Source organism: Cnephaeus nilssonii (assembly GCF_951640355.1).
Source record: "Cnephaeus nilssonii genome assembly, chromosome: 6".
NCBI classification, from domain to species: Eukaryota; Metazoa; Chordata; class Mammalia; order Chiroptera; family Vespertilionidae; genus Cnephaeus; species Cnephaeus nilssonii.
Window position 1 is genome coordinate 42,764,200 of NC_137077.1, and position 18,176 is coordinate 42,782,375.

Sequence of the window (18,176 nt, forward strand, 5' to 3'; positions counted from 1 at the left end):
CAGGCCAAGGGACCCCACTGGTGCACGAAATTGTGCACCGGGCCTCTAGAGATAGAATATCTATGAGTAGAACATGGTTGTAGTAACTCAATAAAAAATAAAAAAAATCTTTCTGCATAGTGTAGTATAGTAAGATTACCCATCAGCTAACAGTGGGAAGTGCTTAACTTCTGGTCTTCAGAGATGTCGTACTATCTACAAGTTTAAGAAATGCTTTGACTTACTTCTCCCCAGCTCCCGTAGTTCCACTGTGGACAGGGTCCTGAGTCACAGTGCTTTGCCTCGGGGGGTTTGGCGGCTACATCACAGTAATGGGCATTCTGTCCGTTTTCATCCTGGCAGACCACAACCCGACGCTGAACGCCGCCAGCACAGCTGCTGGAGCACTGACAAGACAAAACACAACTACAGATCCACATCATGAAGTTATATAGTGAAAAAAATTGTGATTTTGACTCAAATTCAAACTCCCCACCTAAAAACTCCCTTCATTGGAATCATAATTTCAATTGAGAAAATCTGTCAGAACACTTGAGTTTTAGTAGGGGCTGCATTAGAGTTTGTTGATGAAAGGTTGACTGTGTTTTTATGTTTATTTTTTACTATTCTTGACTTTTTAATTTTCATATACATTTCAGAAACAAGTTATCAGTCTCTGTCCCCTACAAGGAGTGAAAGTTTGACTGGTATTTCATGGAGTCTACATGCCAATTTGGGGAGAATTTGCATCTGTATAATGCTGAGTCATCCAATCCGTGAAAAAAGTGGTGTCTTAAAAAAGCTTGCAATAGAAAATTCACCTTCTTCCTAAGTATTAAATAAAAAGGAATTAAAAATTTTAAGGTCTCAATATGAAGAAATAACTAGTGTTAAGTTACTTAACTTTTATATTGTGTGTTTCTTTATTTTGTGTCAATAATTTCATGTTATATATGAAATACAATCGTACCTTCTGTAGTTTATCATATTTTTACACCAGCCTGCTGCACTGCTACCAATTTCTGGGTTTGATTTTTTCATAAACCTTTGTAGTCTTAAAAGATTTTCTTTTTGCTTTTATTAAAATGGACTGTAATCTGATTGTTTTTAAATGCATTCTTCTGTAAGCATAACATCACATTAGTATAATTCAATAAGAACTCTGGGGATTTGTTATCTATATCAAAATTTGCTTAATCCCTTTAAGATTTAAACTATTGATCTTCAGGTAAACCTAGCATTAAAAGCATTTGATTGTCATTACATACATATCCGTTAAAAGGCTATAATATAACAAAATTACAGAATTAATATAACTCAATAAAGATGGCTTACCGATCCCCATGGTCCTGTTCTCCATTGGTTTCCTCTGATTGATGGATGGACCCCCCACTTTTCATTATCTTCTGGTTTGTGAGTTAATGGAAAATTCCTGCCTGGAAAATGGTTTGGCTGCTCAGAGGAACTCGGAAAGTTGCTGTACGAGGGCTGGCAGGCTGCCACATTGCATTCTTGTTCTGCTGAAGGGCGAACTTCAGGGTCACAGTGATTCTCATTAATTGGCTGATGGTACTTGATGCATAAAACTTGTCGATTTGTTTTTCCATGGCCACAGGAAGCTGAACACTGATCACAAATTTAGACAACATTCATAACGTAGTAAACTACAAGATTATACTCAATATTAAATTTTTTTATTTTTCAATTACAGCTAACATTCAATATTATGTTAGTTTCAGGTGTACAGCATAGCGGTTAGACATTTATATAACTTATGAATTTATCCTCCCCTGCCCCCACCCTCATAAGTCTAGTACCCACCTGGCACATTGAGAGTTATTACAATATTATTGACTATATTCCCTATGCTGTATTTTACATCCCCCATCACTATTTTATAACTTCTTAATTATATTTAAATTGCTCATTTCATTTTTTTTCTCATAAAAATACTTACAGGAGACCAATCCCCTGTTTGCCACTCCCCACAAGGGCTAAAACAGATGGAGATTTCAGCAGGTCGAGGTAAATGTGCACAATATGATTCATCTGCTATTCCGTCATGAGCATCGCGGCAGCTTACATAGCGGGCTTGGTTGCCTCTTCCACAAGATGCGGAGCACTTAAAAAATTTAATGATACCCAGGTGTTATGCAGTGCCTCTCCTACTTCCCGCACACATAGCTATCGCTCCAACTTCTAAAACATCAAGTTTCTTGAAAAATCAAATCACAATGCTATCACCTGGCATCCCTTCTGAGTCAATGACAGGGCAGTGAATACCTGAGTCAGTTTAGATCATAAATTTCACAAATTAAACATTTATGGTAATGAGAACAAAACAATCAACTTCCTGGAATACTGATTAATTATTTGCAAATTAGAGATATTAAAAGCATTTTATATAAGAAAACACTAAGATACTTATTTAAAATATCTTGGAAAGCCTAAATAATAGATATGAACCCATCATTGATTCAGAGAATATGCAAAGCTTTAAAATATATACCACATCTGCTTAAAGCAAAGCTTTCAGTTTTGAAAAACATGAAAATGTCAGTAGTTTAAATAAAGGTGGATAAAAAGTTTCATATCCCATCTGCTTCTCCTCACAACCTGTGACATATTACCCCCATTTTGTAGATTAGAAAATAGTCCCAGAAAACTTAAGTTTCTTGCTTAGAGACACAGAGTCCTTGAAGGGCACAGCAGGATTTGGCCATTAAATACCTATTTCTAAATCCCAAACTCCTTCCAACCATCAAAATACCTGAGAATGAATGCATACATTAATTTGGCAAATCTGTAGCAACCACTGTGGCGATGTTTAAAAGCCTCCAATAGTAGAAATACTGTACCTCCTAATAAAATTCACTTACTGGAGTCCAAGAACCATATCGCCACTGTGCTATCTTTCCCATGGGAATAGCTGGTAACGAAGTGGTCCCAATTTTAGGGATAACTGGGCAAGGTGTCACGATGCAGTCCTGTTCAAAAGAAAAATGGATCTTATAAAGCATCAATTAACTAATCAGTCTGATGTATATTAAATCCTATGCTTCATTTCTTCTTGCACATACCTAATTCAAGTACAGTTACTACTCAATTGCAAACAAACACTGTAAAGAGTTGTCCCCCCCTCACCCCCCCAAAAAAAGTATAAAGTACATCAAGGGCTTGAAGTGGATAATATGATTCTGAATCCTAAAGTTTGGGTTGTTTTGTTCTGATGGTTGAAAAAGAAAAGAGCAATAGTCCTTCAAAAATATTGCTGAACTGAAACATTTTGAATGAACACACACTACCTTAAACAGTACCACACACTTCAAAAGTTCATGATATTTATGAACTTTTCTACAATCCCTGCTTCTACAATTCAAAGGATGGAAATATACGTTAAATGAGTGATCCAATGGCAGATAAAGAATTTAAAAAAGCATTACTAAAGCTATAAGGCTGGCAAAACCAACAACAATAAGTTCTCTCTGACGAGTATGCACACACATGTTCATAAGGTATAGAGTGGGGAAAATACACGTGGAAATAATTTTAACACATCAATAATCCTCCTGTATCATAAATCTTTCTTTTCTAAAATCCAGGAAGAGGTGTCCTTTACCTGCCTGTCACTGGGGCGACTAGCTCCATAGCACACTCGGTCATCCAACATGGCACTGAGCAGCTCATCGACACACTTCACAGCTCGCATCTGATACCCATGTCCACAGGTGGCTGTGCACTGAAGGACAGAAGCAGATATCAAACAGCTTCATTATTTAAAAATTACAGAAACTTACATTTTTAATAAATGCAATTAATATACTTTCAGTAGATCTTTTTATTAGTTTTTGATACCAGATTCTAGACTAAATATTAGTAAATTTACTCTCTTTATATATTTATTCAAACTTATATACATACTAGAGGCCCGGTGCATGAAATTCGTGCATGGAGGAGTGTGTCCCTCAGCCCAGCCTGCACCCTTTCCAATCTGGGACCCCTCGAGGGATGTCCGGTAGGATCGGGCCTAAATGGGCAGTCGGACATCCCTCTCACAATCCAGGACTGCTGGCTCCCAACTGCTCACCTGCCTGCCTTCCTGATTGCCCCTAACCACTTCTGCCTGCCAGCCTGATCACCCCCTAACCACTCCCCTGCCAGCCTGATTGATGCCTAACTGCTCCCCTGCCAGACTGCCCCTAACTGCCCTCCCCTGAAGGCCTGGTCACCCCTAACTGCCCTTCCCTGCAGGTCTGGTCACCCCTAACTGCCCTCCCCTGCAGGCCTGGTCCCCCCCAACTGCTCTCCCCTGCAGGCCTGGGTCTCCCCCAAGTGCCCTTCCCTGCAGGCCCAGTAGCCCCCAACTTCCCTCCTCTGCCGGCCTGGTCCCCCCCAACTGCCCTCTCCTGCAGGCTTGATCGCCCCCAACTTCCCTCCCTTGCAGGCCTGGTCCCTCCCAACTGCCCTCCCCTGCTGGCCATCTTGTGGTGGCCATCTTGTGTCCACATGGGGGCAGCCATCTTGTGTATTGGAGTGATGGTCAATTTGCATATTACTCTTTTATTAGATAGGATAGAGGCCTGGTGCATGGGTGGGGGCCAGCTGGTTTGCCCTGAGGGGTGTCCTAGATCAGGGTTAGGGTTCCCTTGGGGCGTGGGGCAGCCTGGGCGAGGGGCCTGTGGTGGTTTGCAGACTGGCCATGCCCCCCGGCGACCCAAGCGAAGGCCCTGGTATCTGGGATTTATTTATCTTCTATAATTGAAACTTTGTAGCAAAGGCCAAGGCAGGCCAGGGCTGCGGAAGCTTGGCTTCCTCCATTGCCGGGGCAACCCAAGCCTCCTGCTCTCTCCAGCTCCATGGCTGTCGCCATTTTTGTTGGGATGTATTTATCTTCTATAACTGAAATTTTATAGCCTTGAGTGGAGGCCTGGGCCCGCCAGGGTGTGCGGAAAGCTTGGCTTCCTCCATTGCTGGGGAAACCCAAGCCTCCTGTTCACACCGTGGCTGCAGACATCTTGGTTGAGTTAATTTGCATACTCGCTCCTGATTGGCTGATGGGCGTAGCAGAGTGATGATTAATTTGCATATTACTATTTTATTAGATAGGATTAATGAAGTATTGACATTTAAGTTGGCAGTTATTGCTGTATCTTTAAAACATAATCATGTGAAAATATCAATAGAGACCTAACACTGTGGAGGCAGAGTCAATAGAATTTAGGTAAACTAAATACTTTTCCCCCAAAATCTAGCTGGTGCATGTATGTCATCTAGTAGGCTAAATTGATTATCCAAAATACAGTGTTGGAGAAGAGGTCTGTGGATATCCTGGGCAAGGTGTCAGAAAGATACACAGGTGGGTCCCTAGAGTAAATTAAGCCTGAACTATCACTAGAGGCAAAATGACAAAACTGAAGCTATATTACTCTGGGCACATCATGAGAGGGCAGGGTTTTTTTTGGAAAAGAATAATGCGGGGAAGAATGGAAGGCAGCAGAAAAAAGTGGAAGACTAAATATCAGATGGGTTGACTCCATAAAGAAGCCATTGATATGTGTCTACAGAGCTGAGCAGGACTGCTAAAGATAGTCCATTGTGGACATCACCCATTCATAGGGTCCTCGGGAGTCCGGGCTGACTCACTAGCATGTAACACACACATGCTGAGTAAATTCCAAAGAGACATAGAAGGAAGAGCATTAAGACAAAGTCAAAGGGAAGATGGGAGAAGGTTTCCCATCAACCGTGGCAACCTGCCACAGGATAATAAAGTGCCTCCCCTCCCCCACCCGCGTCCAGCCTGACTATGCCTCATCCTGCACATTCCTAGCTTCCTTGTTGGCAAACCTTCTAAACAAGGCCTGTTCTAAATACAGTAACGATAGTTAGAAACAACATGAAAATATTTATAAACAAAGCTGATGAAAGCACAAAATTTGTGGCATCTTGGTTAAAAGTAAATTCAAAGCCAAAGCTGAAATAGTTACCAGAACAAATTAATAGCACTACTGAGAAAATTTTGCAGATAAGGGTTTACTGTTGCAGTGGTATTTTTCCAACAAATCAATCAAATTTAGCTGCATCTACTAAAAGAATAAACATACCACATTGTTTGTGCTATTCTGTAAAGATAGATTAAATCAGAAAAACCCTTATCATATACTCACAGAACCCCAGGGTCCGACTTGCCAGGAAGCACATGTATGAAGCTCACATGGTCTCAGGGATTCAGGTTTGGTACTTGGATTACAGAAGCCGTCACTCAAATGATCTTCATTCAGTTCACACCACACCTGCCGCAGCTTTGTTCCTTTTCCACATGTAACAGGACACTGTAAGAACATCACTGACCATTACTTATTTTCAATATTAATCAATACAATGACTTGCAAAACGATACAATGATTCATTTGCATATTAAAATGCAGCTGAAAGACCATTCCTAAGGACGTTTTTTTCTCTTCACTCCTCTAGAGATATTCACTGGGTGAGACCAGCCACCAACACTTGCTGCCCAAATCCCAGTGCAACATCTATTTGGCCTAGAAACAAAGGTACAAAGATAACCTTAGAACACGTAGGTATCTTATGCTACGGTGGACAGCGGGGCTTTCTTAGGAAAATGGCTACAGATTAAACACCAGTTAAGGTTACTGTTAGCCAGATACTGTAAATATTTTGAGAACAAACCAAACCACTTACTAGTTTTTATTGCCATGACAACCATGTTATTTGCAAAGTGAAATAAAGTAAAATTAAGTAGTTCTGAATTACATAAAGCCTTATATTGCAAAGCTTTCCTACACAATATCATAATAATTCTAAGCCTCGTATGTTAAATGTTACCTCACTCCACTCACTGGTAGCCCAACTGGGACAGGGAAATTCATTGCAATTCTCAGTCATCACTTGGGGAAGCTCTTGGCATTCTCTGTCAGCAAGACGGTGGCCAAAGTGATTTATACAATAAGATTCTCGAGACCTTTCCCCTCCTCCACAACTCCTGGAACACTGAAAAACAAACAAAAAAGTGGAGACAAATGGGGGTGGGGGAGACCTTAATAAAAGTATGCTTTAGAGAAACAAATATTTAATTAGGAAAAAAGGAGTAACTTTTCTTAAGTAATACTTTTTCTTTGTACCTGGGACCATTCTGAATAATGCCACCTTGTTAACACGCAGTCGCCATGGCAGGGCTCTCGGGTCGGAGGTTTCAGTTGGTCACTGCAGTAGTGGTCATCTACTGGGACAGTCTGTCCTTTATGAACGGAATACTTCATGCAGTGGACATCCAAGGACCTGTATCCTTGACCACAGTGGGATGAACACTCACTTTTGCCGATGATGTGCCACCTAACAGGAAGGATGCTAATACACTTAGGAGGTGTGACAACTGATGCATCTTAAAAATCAGACTCAGAGAATTGTGTGAAAGTCGATAAGCAAGCCATCTGAAAATATTTTGTATGTCATTGAATTCTAAATAAAAAAATTCTTAGAGATCACACAGCCCAAACTTTCATTTTACAGATGAGAAAATGAGTCCCAGAGGTGTTGTGTATTCAAATGCTATAAGCACTTGAATTTTTTTTTTTTGGTTAGAAATATTACTTTTTTCCCAAGAAAATGAACTTGCTCTCCACTTAGATAAAAATGTAGCTGGCCGGGTGAAAGCTGAAGATAGGAGCCAGCACTATACCTATTGATCCTGGCTCAGGGGGGTGGCTTTGCAACCCCAAGCTTTGCCAGAAACTTTTGAAAAGGACTGATTTAGATCAAGATTACCCAATTATTTTGTAGATTACCCAATTATTTTGTAGCAATAATTGTATGACTAAGTCAATAACTGAATATATTTGACTCATAATCAGGTAGTGTCTTCCTAGGCAACCCTCTGTAGTTGTGATCAGGGGATACTGAGGGTCTGACTATGTAGACAAAGCCTTTAAAAGGTGGTGAACAGGTTTTTGTAGAGCATGCCACATTTCCTTATTAATTCATGTGATCTATTTTTAGACATTTTCAGAGAAAACATTTTTTTTCCACAAGTAAAATCTTCAATTTTTTGCCAAATTATTCCAATTATAGTCCAGCAACCTATCAGGCAATAGTTGCATTCCAATATGACAAAGCATAGAAGACACGAAGTTCATCTCCATCCCCAACAGTATCTCAAGAATGTCTTTGTGCCTCACTTCACTGCAATGCAGAAATGCAACTTACACGCAGTTCTGCCACTAGGCTTTCACTACATGACTTCAAAACCATCATAAACATATAAAAATGTTCATCCTTGCTGAGTGAAGGAGGTTCTGACCATCCCAATGTTAATTGTCACCTACTAGATGGGTTATTGTTCTTAGCTTCATTCTAAGACTAAACACACACACACACACACACACACACACACACACACACACACACAAACACCATACACACCAAAAAAAAAACAAACACAAACCCTATTGATGAGAAATTTAAGTTAGAAATGCAAACTTCTCCACTATGGTCATGTTTCTTAAAGCTTAATGAAAAAAATGCTGACAAAATTGATTTTTTTCTCTATTGATTCTCTAATCCTTAAAAACTTTGAAAGTTCATTGGTTTATCAGTTATATGAGAATTACAGAATCATGCTACAAAATTTATTGTTTCAGATCCTAAACCATGGGTTTTCATATTAGAGTTTATTTGCGTATATTTTAAAGACAAATTTGTTCCTATTTCCTACACACATATTCAGGCCTCTATACTGGTATTCAGCAAATACTATGAACAAAAATTCAAACCAACTGCTGAGTTCCCCATAAGACAGTGAGCCTGAAATTTCATAATGGCATGGCAGGAACAGAAGATAGATATTAACTACATGTCCACTCTGTGCCAATCACTGCATATCTTCTCAATAATTTGATTTACTCTGGTTACATTATACATTGCTTACATTATTGCTCCTTTACCTTAGTTCACAGTCTGTATTGCATCTTTCCGTCACAAACAATGGAAGTGGTAGGTGGTCACATCTTTGATCGGGTGCTACCATAAGATCACTCTTACGTATACAGGTAATTTTTCTTCTATGAAGACCTTGGCCAATGTCAAATGAAAATTAAAGAGAAAACTCATATTAAGAAGATGTTCTGCAATTATTTAATTCTTCTAATAGTCTAAAGGATTCAGCCAAGAAAGCAAAACAATTCCACTCAGTATATAGGACAGACTAGCATATTAATCTAGTCAGGAATGACTTTCTATAATAAACTCAATCCTGAAAGACTGAGGGGTGTGCTTAGTGAAGAGATAAGAAAAGTGGGCATGTATTAATGGAGCAGATAGAAATGTATTATAGCTGGAAGGAGTGTTTGTGAGAGGAGAACTGAATGGCCAGGTTGGTGCTGATGCTATATGGTACACTATATTATTATTCTCCATTATTTGCTCCCCTTTTCCCTGTAATAGAATTACACCTCTCCACTTGCCACAATGTTACTGTAACTTCCTATGGGAGGAGCATACTTCCCTGCCCATTGACATCAGGCTTATGCCAACCTACTGTAAGGGGATGTGGCCTATTCCAGTTCCAGGCAGACGCTCTAAAGCCCTACATGGGTCTGCCTGCTCTTTCTTTCCCCTCCATCTCCAAGTCAGCCTTCCCCAAATGGGCTGAGCTTTCAGCCTGGAGTCATGAATGAAAAAAGCATGGACAGACACCAGAAAGATCAGTGGTTGTCACAGGTTGGAGAGGAGATGGAGGGAGGGATTTCTTAGAGAGTGAAGGTATACTTCATGATACTGTAATAGTGAATACATGTCTCCATACATTTGTCAAAACTCATAGAATGTACAACAAAGACTAAACCCTAATGGAAACTATGGACTTTAGTTAATAATAATGCATTAATTGTACCAATTGTGCCATGCTAATACAAGATGTTAATAACGGGAATGGAGGTGGGGAGTGGAAGAGGAAAGACAGGAAATTTATGCTCTATTTTTCCATAAACCTAAAACAACTCTAAAAATGAAGTCTATTGACTTGTTGTTGTTGGTAATCCTCACCTGATATTTTTCCATTGATTTTTAGAGAGTAGAAGAGAGGAGTGGAAGGGAAGAGAGGGGAGGGGGGGGGGGGAGAGAGAGAGAGAGAGAGAGAGAGAGAGAGAGAGAGAGAGAGAGAGAGAGATGTGAGAGAGATCCATCAATTGGTTGCCTCCCACACATGCACTGACCAGGCCTGGGATGGAGCCTGCACTGGAGGTACTTGCCCTTGACCAGAATTGAAGCAAGGACCCTTCAGTCCACAAGCTGTCTCTCTATCTCCACTGAGCCAAATCATCTAGGGGCCTATTGACTTTTTTTTTAAATGAAGTGGACACAGATACCAAACAAAGAAGAGTCAGCCAATTAAGAGCCAAAACAGTATAAGCAAGAAATAAACCTTTGTTGCTCTAAGCCACTGAGATTTGGCAGGTGCTTGCATGTAGCATAATCACAGCAAAAGTAAACTAAGAGAAGTGGTTGTAACGCGCCAGAGTACATTAAACTTCACACTTTCCACACGGAGGAGACAGGAAAGAGTCTAAGCAGTCAGTGACATGATCAGATTTCTGTTTTATCAAAGTTCAAGGGCATACTTCCAGTTAGCTAAATGTGAACACACATGCTTATCTCCGCTCCTTCCTAAACACTAACTGAAATAACTCTTAAAGGCATTTTGAAAAGGCACAAACCTAAAAGAACACAAAGACTAAAAAAGGAAACACAGTAGTCAGGAAAAGGAAATTCTGAATATGAAAAGTAGATGGAAATAGCTGTTTAACAAAGTCAAGAAAGCTGAAACTTAATCCTGAGTGGAGGGGGTAGGTGAATAAGAAACAAACCATTCATTCCATGGAATCCAAGAAAAGCCCAGGAATAAAAAAGACCAGGTTCCTCTGAGGAGGTGTGTGAGGGGTAGGCCTGAAAAAAAATGCAGAATTGATGGAAAAGTTTTTTTTAAAATATATTTTATTGATTTTTTACAGAGGAAGGGAGAGGAATAGAGAGTTAGAAACATTGATGAGAGAGAAACATCGATCAGCTGCCTCCTGCACACCTCCTACTGGGGATGTGCCTGCAACCAAGGTACATGCCCTTGACTGGAATCGAACCTGGGACTTTTCAGTCCACAGGCCGACGCTCTATCACTGAGCCAAACCAGTTAGGGCGATGGAAAAGTTTTTACAAAGAATGGTTCCACTCCTACCCTTCCAGTTGAAAGCAGCACTGTCCCACAAATACAGAATGTGAGCCACATACGTATTTTTACATTTTCTAGTATTCACATTAAAAAAGTAAAAAGATAAAGGTGAAATTAATATTTATATTTAACCCTTAAATATCCAAGAGATAATTTCAACATCTAACTATATATATAAAAGGCTAAGCAACCAGCCGACTGTCCAACTGCCAACCGGCCGGTAGGTATGACACGCATTGACCACCAAGGGGCAGATGCTCAATGCAGGAGCTGCTGAGCAACAGCAACTTTGCAGAGTGCACTCTCACACTCCAGGATCCCTCAGGGGATATTGGACAGCCAGTTTCGGCCCAACCCCGCAAGCCAGGCCAAGGGATCCCACCTGCTGGAGGGATCCTGCTCACTCCACAGACTCCCTTCGAGCCCCGGTGCTGCCCCAGGTACAGCTGGCTGAGGAGGGATCATGGGAGGCTGGCTCCAGGGCATGTCTGGACTGTCTCACCCAGTCCCACCCTGCCGGCCACCTTCTAATTAATTTCCTTTCAATGTGCACAAATCCGTGCACCAGGCCTCTAGTATCAATATAAAAATTATTGATGATATATTTTACGTTCCTTTTTTATGATAAGTCTTCCAAATCCATTGTGTATTTCATAGAGAGCACATTTCAACAGACTAGCCATGTGTGCCTTGTGGCTATCATAGCTCCAGAGAAGGTGAACTTGAGGGCATAGACCCAGCTGAAGGAAGCTGGGAAGCACTGCACTGAAAATAGGGAGGTAAAAGTCTTCCTTCTGAATGATGAGATCCAGACTGGACTGTCTTCATTTCCTTCTAGCTCCAAGCCAACTTTTATGGTTCCCTGGTCCTCTCATTGACCTTCAGAAGATGGGAGCCCTAGCCAGTTTGGCTCAGTGAATAGAGCGTCGGCCTGTGGACTGAAAGGTCCCAGGTTCAATTCCGGTCAAGGGCACACGCCCAGGCTGCGGGCTCGACCCCCAGTAGGGGGCATGAAGGAGGCAGCCAATCAATGATTCTCTCTCATCCTTGATGTTTCTATCTCTTTCTCTCTCTCAAAAGAAGAAGAAGAAGAAGAAGAAGAAGAAGGAGGAGGAGGAGGAGGAGGAGGAGGAGGAGGAGGAGGAGGAGGAGGAGGAGGAGGAGGGAGAATTTCTCTTTTGGGAGACTCTTCAGCCCAAGAGAAAAGATCCACTGATAATGACACTTGGGAGCATATTCCCAATGACATCTGAAAAGGCTATTTAGTGACCCAATTACTCAATAATGAAGCCCCTACTTGACCTGTCTGACCCACACAAGACTTTCAGCATTTTAGTCTTAATAATGAAAAAGCAAGAAAGGATCAGCAGACATTTTAGGAAAACCAGTTATACAGTAGAAACCAAAATAAAAATGGAACTAAAATGAAACAGGTATGTCCCTTCCATCCCCATCACCTGTGGTCACTGCTTCTGGCCACCCACCTTCTCTCAGCTCATGTCCACACTGTCCTTAGTAGCATCCTCTCCTCTGACCCACTGCTCCCCTAAATCCCAAACATCTCTAGTCCCCACGGGAATCCCTTTTCTGATCTACACACACTTTCCTGTACCTTCAGATGTAATCTCCTCATGGAGTGCTCCCTCTACCTTTTCTGTGGTCCTCTCTGTCTCTACCTGTAGCACTGTATTTACCATTATAAAGTAAGGTCATCTACTCAGACTCTATTTCACCCACTAGACTTTAAAACTTGAACACAGAATCGCGGTCTTATTAACAACCTGAAACAAAGTAGTCTCTCAATAAATGTTTACTGATTTGAACAAACAGTATTACACAAATTACTTACCCTTAATGACAGAGCATTAAAGGCGCCAGTCTTTTTATTTTCTGTCCCTACTGTAAACTTTCCATTTCCCACTATGCTCCTTTCAGTGATTCGTGCTATCAGTACAAACATATATTTCTTGTGGCCACAGAAGGAAAAGAAAAGAATGAAAGAATGTTTGGCACTCTAACACTGAAAGAAGGAGAAGGGGCTGGGAAGTGTGTGGAGGGGGGCTATTTCACTGGGAAACAAGTTAGAGAAACTTTCTGTGACTGTGAGACAGAACCTGTGAGGAGAAAGGAAAGGAATGGTGATGCAGAATGTTCAAATGGGTAGAGATAAGTGAGGCTAAGTATAAAAAAGAATGAGCGAAGAGAAAAATGGGAAGGGGAAAGACGGGGAAGCTTTGTATGACTGTGTGGTGTACATGTGTGTGGACAGTGGGGAGAATTCTGCCAGACCCATACAAGTCAGACTCCAAAGTAACCCAAATTATACCCGCCTGCACAAACTTTTGTCTCTTTTAATGCCAGTGTACCTTGGCACATTTTGGTACAGTCTTGCCATGGTCCATATGGGTCCCAGGTGAACTGGTCTCTCTTCTCTTCCACAGGGATATTGAAGGAATAACGTACATCAGGGTTGTACAAGTTACCCACACACAAAACCTCAATACAAAAGCACAGGAGCATACAATTAATTCATAAAAAGACATATTCCTACAAGATATCATTTTATTTTTAATAATAACCGCAAAGCACTTCATCACCACAGTTTACTAATATGATTAAAGCTGAGCCTTTTTAATGACTACTGAGAATTTACCTGCAAAACAAGTTCTTCTTCTAGCCGATCAGTGCTGTTGATTCGTTCGGTTGAGCTGTTTGAACCACTGTATTCAAAAATGGCTCCCTGTACATGGATTTCTTTCTTTGCCATACTTACAACAAAATTTCCATTCAAAAGAAAGTTCCCTTGAGTGTCAGATAATGCTGTAAAAGAATGGTACTCATGAAACAGCAAAACCAGTCACCAGCGCAGAAAATTTTTTAACTTTTAAAATTCAAATCCTTTCTAAATGAAGAAAGTAAATAACTGAGTCGATAAACTTTGTTACTACAATGTGGTATCCTTTATTTTACTGCATTTAGGGAACCGTCAGCCCTACACTTTTCTATCTGAGGTGGGACCTTCTTCTGCAATCGTGCAGCTTCGGGAGGGACGTACAGAAGTGGGAAAACAGAAAGAAGCCATGAGCCCAGCAGCAAGATCAGCTAAAACCATCCTGGCCATCAGGAAAGGAAGAGCCGCTGGACTGCAGCAACAGTTCATTTACACTTATCTTGGAAAAAATGTACACAGCTTTAAGACTGTAAGGTCAAAAAAAATTATTTTTTTTAACTTTAGGGTCAATGTTCGAAAGGCATGTGATGACTACACGATTCTCTATATAAATGTCTGGATCTTTCTTATGGAGACGCATGCTATTATTGTGATAAATTGCCCTATGCATTTTTAATTTTCAAGAGGGTATATAATTTTTTAAATTTTACACTAATAAAAATGGCATATTTACCAAATCCTTTTTGTGGCTTTACTTATATTATAGTACTCAGTTGAACAATAACCTGTTTGGAAAACGTTTGTTTGGTCTTTCAAGGAATCTCATCTAGGGCATACAAGTTACCTATGGCTAATTTCATAATAAATTCTACACCCCTTGAAAAAGCTACCTAGGTATTTATAAATTTGATATTTCTATGTCTGTATGGACTATGATGAGTGTCTTTATATACTCCACTAAATTCAATGAAGAACCAATAAAGTTCTACATTTATCCTACAAAATGGAAATTGCTCCACATAAGTCTGCACTTTGGCCAAAGTGTGTAGGCCTATTTAAGGGAGTATCAGTTACATTAAAACTAAGGGAAATGAGTAGAACATGATTGATAAATACTGTATACATTTCACCACTTTTAGTTACCAAAGCAAATTTTATAAATACATATGTTTTAGAAATCCCTTCATGTTTGTTTTTGTTCATTTCAATTTAGATTTTGATATTGTCACTAGCAGTTCTCTTGCAAAGCATTTTGCTATTTTACTGGTGAAGATTTCTAATTTTTAAACTTGGGCATTCTTAGGGAAGATACAATATCTAAATTTGGAACCTAAGAGAGAGATATTAACTAAATGTAAAAGGCTAATCAAATTATTTACACTTGATTTTCTTTGAGAATATTTTTGCAGTTTTACAAAAATTTACATAACATAAAATTAACCATTTTAAGTGAACAATGATGCACAACCATCATCTCTATTAGTTCTAAATTTTTTTTTCCTCCCCACCCCAAATATCCTGCATCCACTAAGTTGTTCCCTTTACATTTGATTTTATAATGCCAAATGCAATTCCTGAGATAAGCTGTTCATTATAGATGCAGATCCTCAGTTATAAGCATTGATTACGTGAGCCAGTGTTTCACATTTCATTAATGTGAAGCAGGTACTTTCTGAATTTCAGCTCTACACCACCTACTCTAGCTTGGTGAGTCATACATAAGTCAATATTAAAGAATTTTTCAGGCAGAAGAAAAAGGATTGTACAGCATTCACTTCATCTTTGGGCCTAAATGAAATTCCTTAAACCTAAAAGCTACTTTCTAAAAATAAATAAGAAATGAAATCTATACTCTAGAAATAGCTAAAGGATAATATAGTATAACTAAATATTCATTAACATCTAAAAATAAGAATCCATAGTTCTTTTTCTTTAATGTAAGAACTTTTTAAAAACTGTATATAAATCCTATTACTACATGGCAAAAGAGAACTTAAGAAAATTCTTTAAAACATCAAATCTCAAACAGGTCTCTAATTTTATATTAAAAGATAGAAGATGATTTTATTTTAAATACACATGCAACTTTAAATATAACCTGTATGGTTATTTAAAACACTCTCATGGGGGAAAATTCAAATTTACTTTTCAGAATTTAGTTCCATATTTTTCAAATAGGAATCAGTGTATAGTTCAGAAGAAAACATGTATCTGGAGTCAGATGACTCAGCTCAGTATGAACTGAAATTGCATGTTGTTTCGGGGGTCTCTGCTTGCCTTCCAAGAATTTACATCAACCGCAGACCTCCATGAAATCGCACACGAACCACATATTGGTGCTGTTTACTAGAAATGTTTACCAAGGTAATTGTCATCTGCTGGTGTTCCAGAATAGCTGTGCTGAAGAATATCAATGTTGGTCGCTCCTGCGGGAATCTTTATGACAACATTATAACCTACAATATAATTTTATACATGTTAACTTTCACACACAAAAACAGATGGTCCAGAGGCTATTACTGCTGAATGATTGAAACACTTCAATAGTATAGTCAGACTTAATTTCATTTTATCTTTGATAAATGATACCAGTGCTTACTCGTTTTAAATCAATGCCTTATACAAATTGCTAAGAATTGAGAAAAAGTGGTTGTCATCTAGAAACGTAAGAGAGTTTGGGGTTCTTAAAAAGTACATTTCCTAATTTTTCTTACTTCTAAAATTCTGAGTATAGAATAAGAATGAAGCTAGTATACTAAATGTTATATTTCCTAATGTGTTTTTTTAAAATGCAATATTCCAAATGCTAGCCACAAATCCAAAAGTTATCAAAATAGTTGGGCATTGCTATATGTGTACACAGAGACTTAGTAAAGAGCAAAATAATGTGAGTTAATGAGAAGCATATTTTTTAAACTTTTAGTCTCTAATATAAGCAGAAATCCCTATAGCTACCCCCAACATTTTACATTATTGTCAAGAGAAAAGTAAAAAATTTACTTGAGAGAAATGAAAATAATATTACTATTTTATGAGACTTAATTCACCAACACTGGCACTGCTCAAAAAAAATGAGGAAACACTATATTAAATATATATTAAGAAAGTGGAAAGTTTTCCCTATGCTAAAAGTACTCATGTTACACAGTTCATAGTTGTCCAAACATTCTCATTTGCTCTAGTGATATTAATTCTAAGTTTTTTCTTTTCCTTATAGGATTTTCCTTTCTCTATAACACATGAATAAAAGGAGTTGAAATTTTTCTTGTACACTCACTTTGATAAATATGGAATGAATTTAAGAAGGGGAAGTTTAAAAGAGCTTAAGTCCAACATGAAATTACCTTGCATGTTTTTAGAGCAGCCTTATTTATATCTCTCTAAGGCATCACATTTAAATATAAGGTTTGATGATTCTGTATACACTATATAGATATGGTTGCAGGCCATAAATATAGAAGAATAATTTTAATTCATGATTTTTTACTATAAAATATTCCTATGACCTTCACTATTTGTCTTTGCTATTATATATTTTTCAAGAAGGCAATTCCTAAGCATGGCAAAAGTGACAAGATGAAGGCTACCGCCAGGGGGCAGTGATGTGACAATGCTGTTCAGAGCATACAAATGTATTTAACATCTTTTTCTATTTGCAAACTGATCAATTCATAGTACAATTTGGTGCATGTGGTTTTATACAGAAAAAATGTTTTCCAGTGAATACAGATCAGACTGATAAATATGGGCCATTTATTATAAAAAAGGGATCAAATATGTATGGCTCCCATGAAATAATGAATCATAACTACAAAAGTAAGTCAGGTTATCTAGTAACTAAAATTTATAAGTATCATCATAGTATGAAATGTACTATACTTTTAATATAAATAAAAAAGTAAATTTTGTTTTAAAATATACTGCTTTAAATGAAGCAATTCATACTAAACTGTGCGCAAACATAAGTGAACATAATTTAAAGCTGAACAATAAAACTGTAAAAGTAAATTTTTATTTTGCAAGGAAAGTTTTAAAGGGCTGCTTTTATTACCATAAAAAAGAAAAAAAAATTACCCAGAAATTTTTAGAATAGAAAATATCTGCTATATTCTCTTAACAAATTTGAAGAAAAATGAAATCATGGCCAAATATCAATTACATCTTGTAATACAAATACTTCCTGGAAAACCAAATGTAATAATAATTCAAAATCCACATTTAAGTTAATGTTTTCATCCTTCCACCTTCAATCAACATTTTCAATATGTCATCAATAAGAAGCACAAC

General features: G+C 38.6%; 1 protein-coding gene across 2 annotated transcripts in view; it reads right to left on the reverse strand.

The window, feature by feature from the left end:
* Nucleotides 1-18,176, reverse strand: part of ADAMTS20 (ADAM metallopeptidase with thrombospondin type 1 motif 20) — a 177,299-nt gene that overhangs the window by 75,056 nt on the left and 84,067 nt on the right. For both annotated transcript variants that reach the window (XM_079775341.1, XM_079775340.1), the window contains exons 16-27: nucleotides 16,250-16,345; nucleotides 13,872-14,038; nucleotides 13,585-13,714; nucleotides 8,940-9,066; nucleotides 7,122-7,332; nucleotides 6,826-6,990; nucleotides 6,147-6,311; nucleotides 3,599-3,718; nucleotides 2,859-2,966; nucleotides 1,937-2,101; nucleotides 1,315-1,605; nucleotides 225-386 (exon numbers count right to left, since the gene is read on the reverse strand). In XM_079775341.1, the coding sequence (XP_079631467.1) occupies nucleotides 225-386; nucleotides 1,315-1,605; nucleotides 1,937-2,101; nucleotides 2,859-2,966; nucleotides 3,599-3,718; nucleotides 6,147-6,311; nucleotides 6,826-6,990; nucleotides 7,122-7,332; nucleotides 8,940-9,066; nucleotides 13,585-13,714; nucleotides 13,872-14,038; nucleotides 16,250-16,345 (1,907 nt within the window). The remainder of the gene's footprint in view (nucleotides 1-224; nucleotides 387-1,314; nucleotides 1,606-1,936; nucleotides 2,102-2,858; nucleotides 2,967-3,598; nucleotides 3,719-6,146; nucleotides 6,312-6,825; nucleotides 6,991-7,121; nucleotides 7,333-8,939; nucleotides 9,067-13,584; nucleotides 13,715-13,871; nucleotides 14,039-16,249; nucleotides 16,346-18,176) is intronic.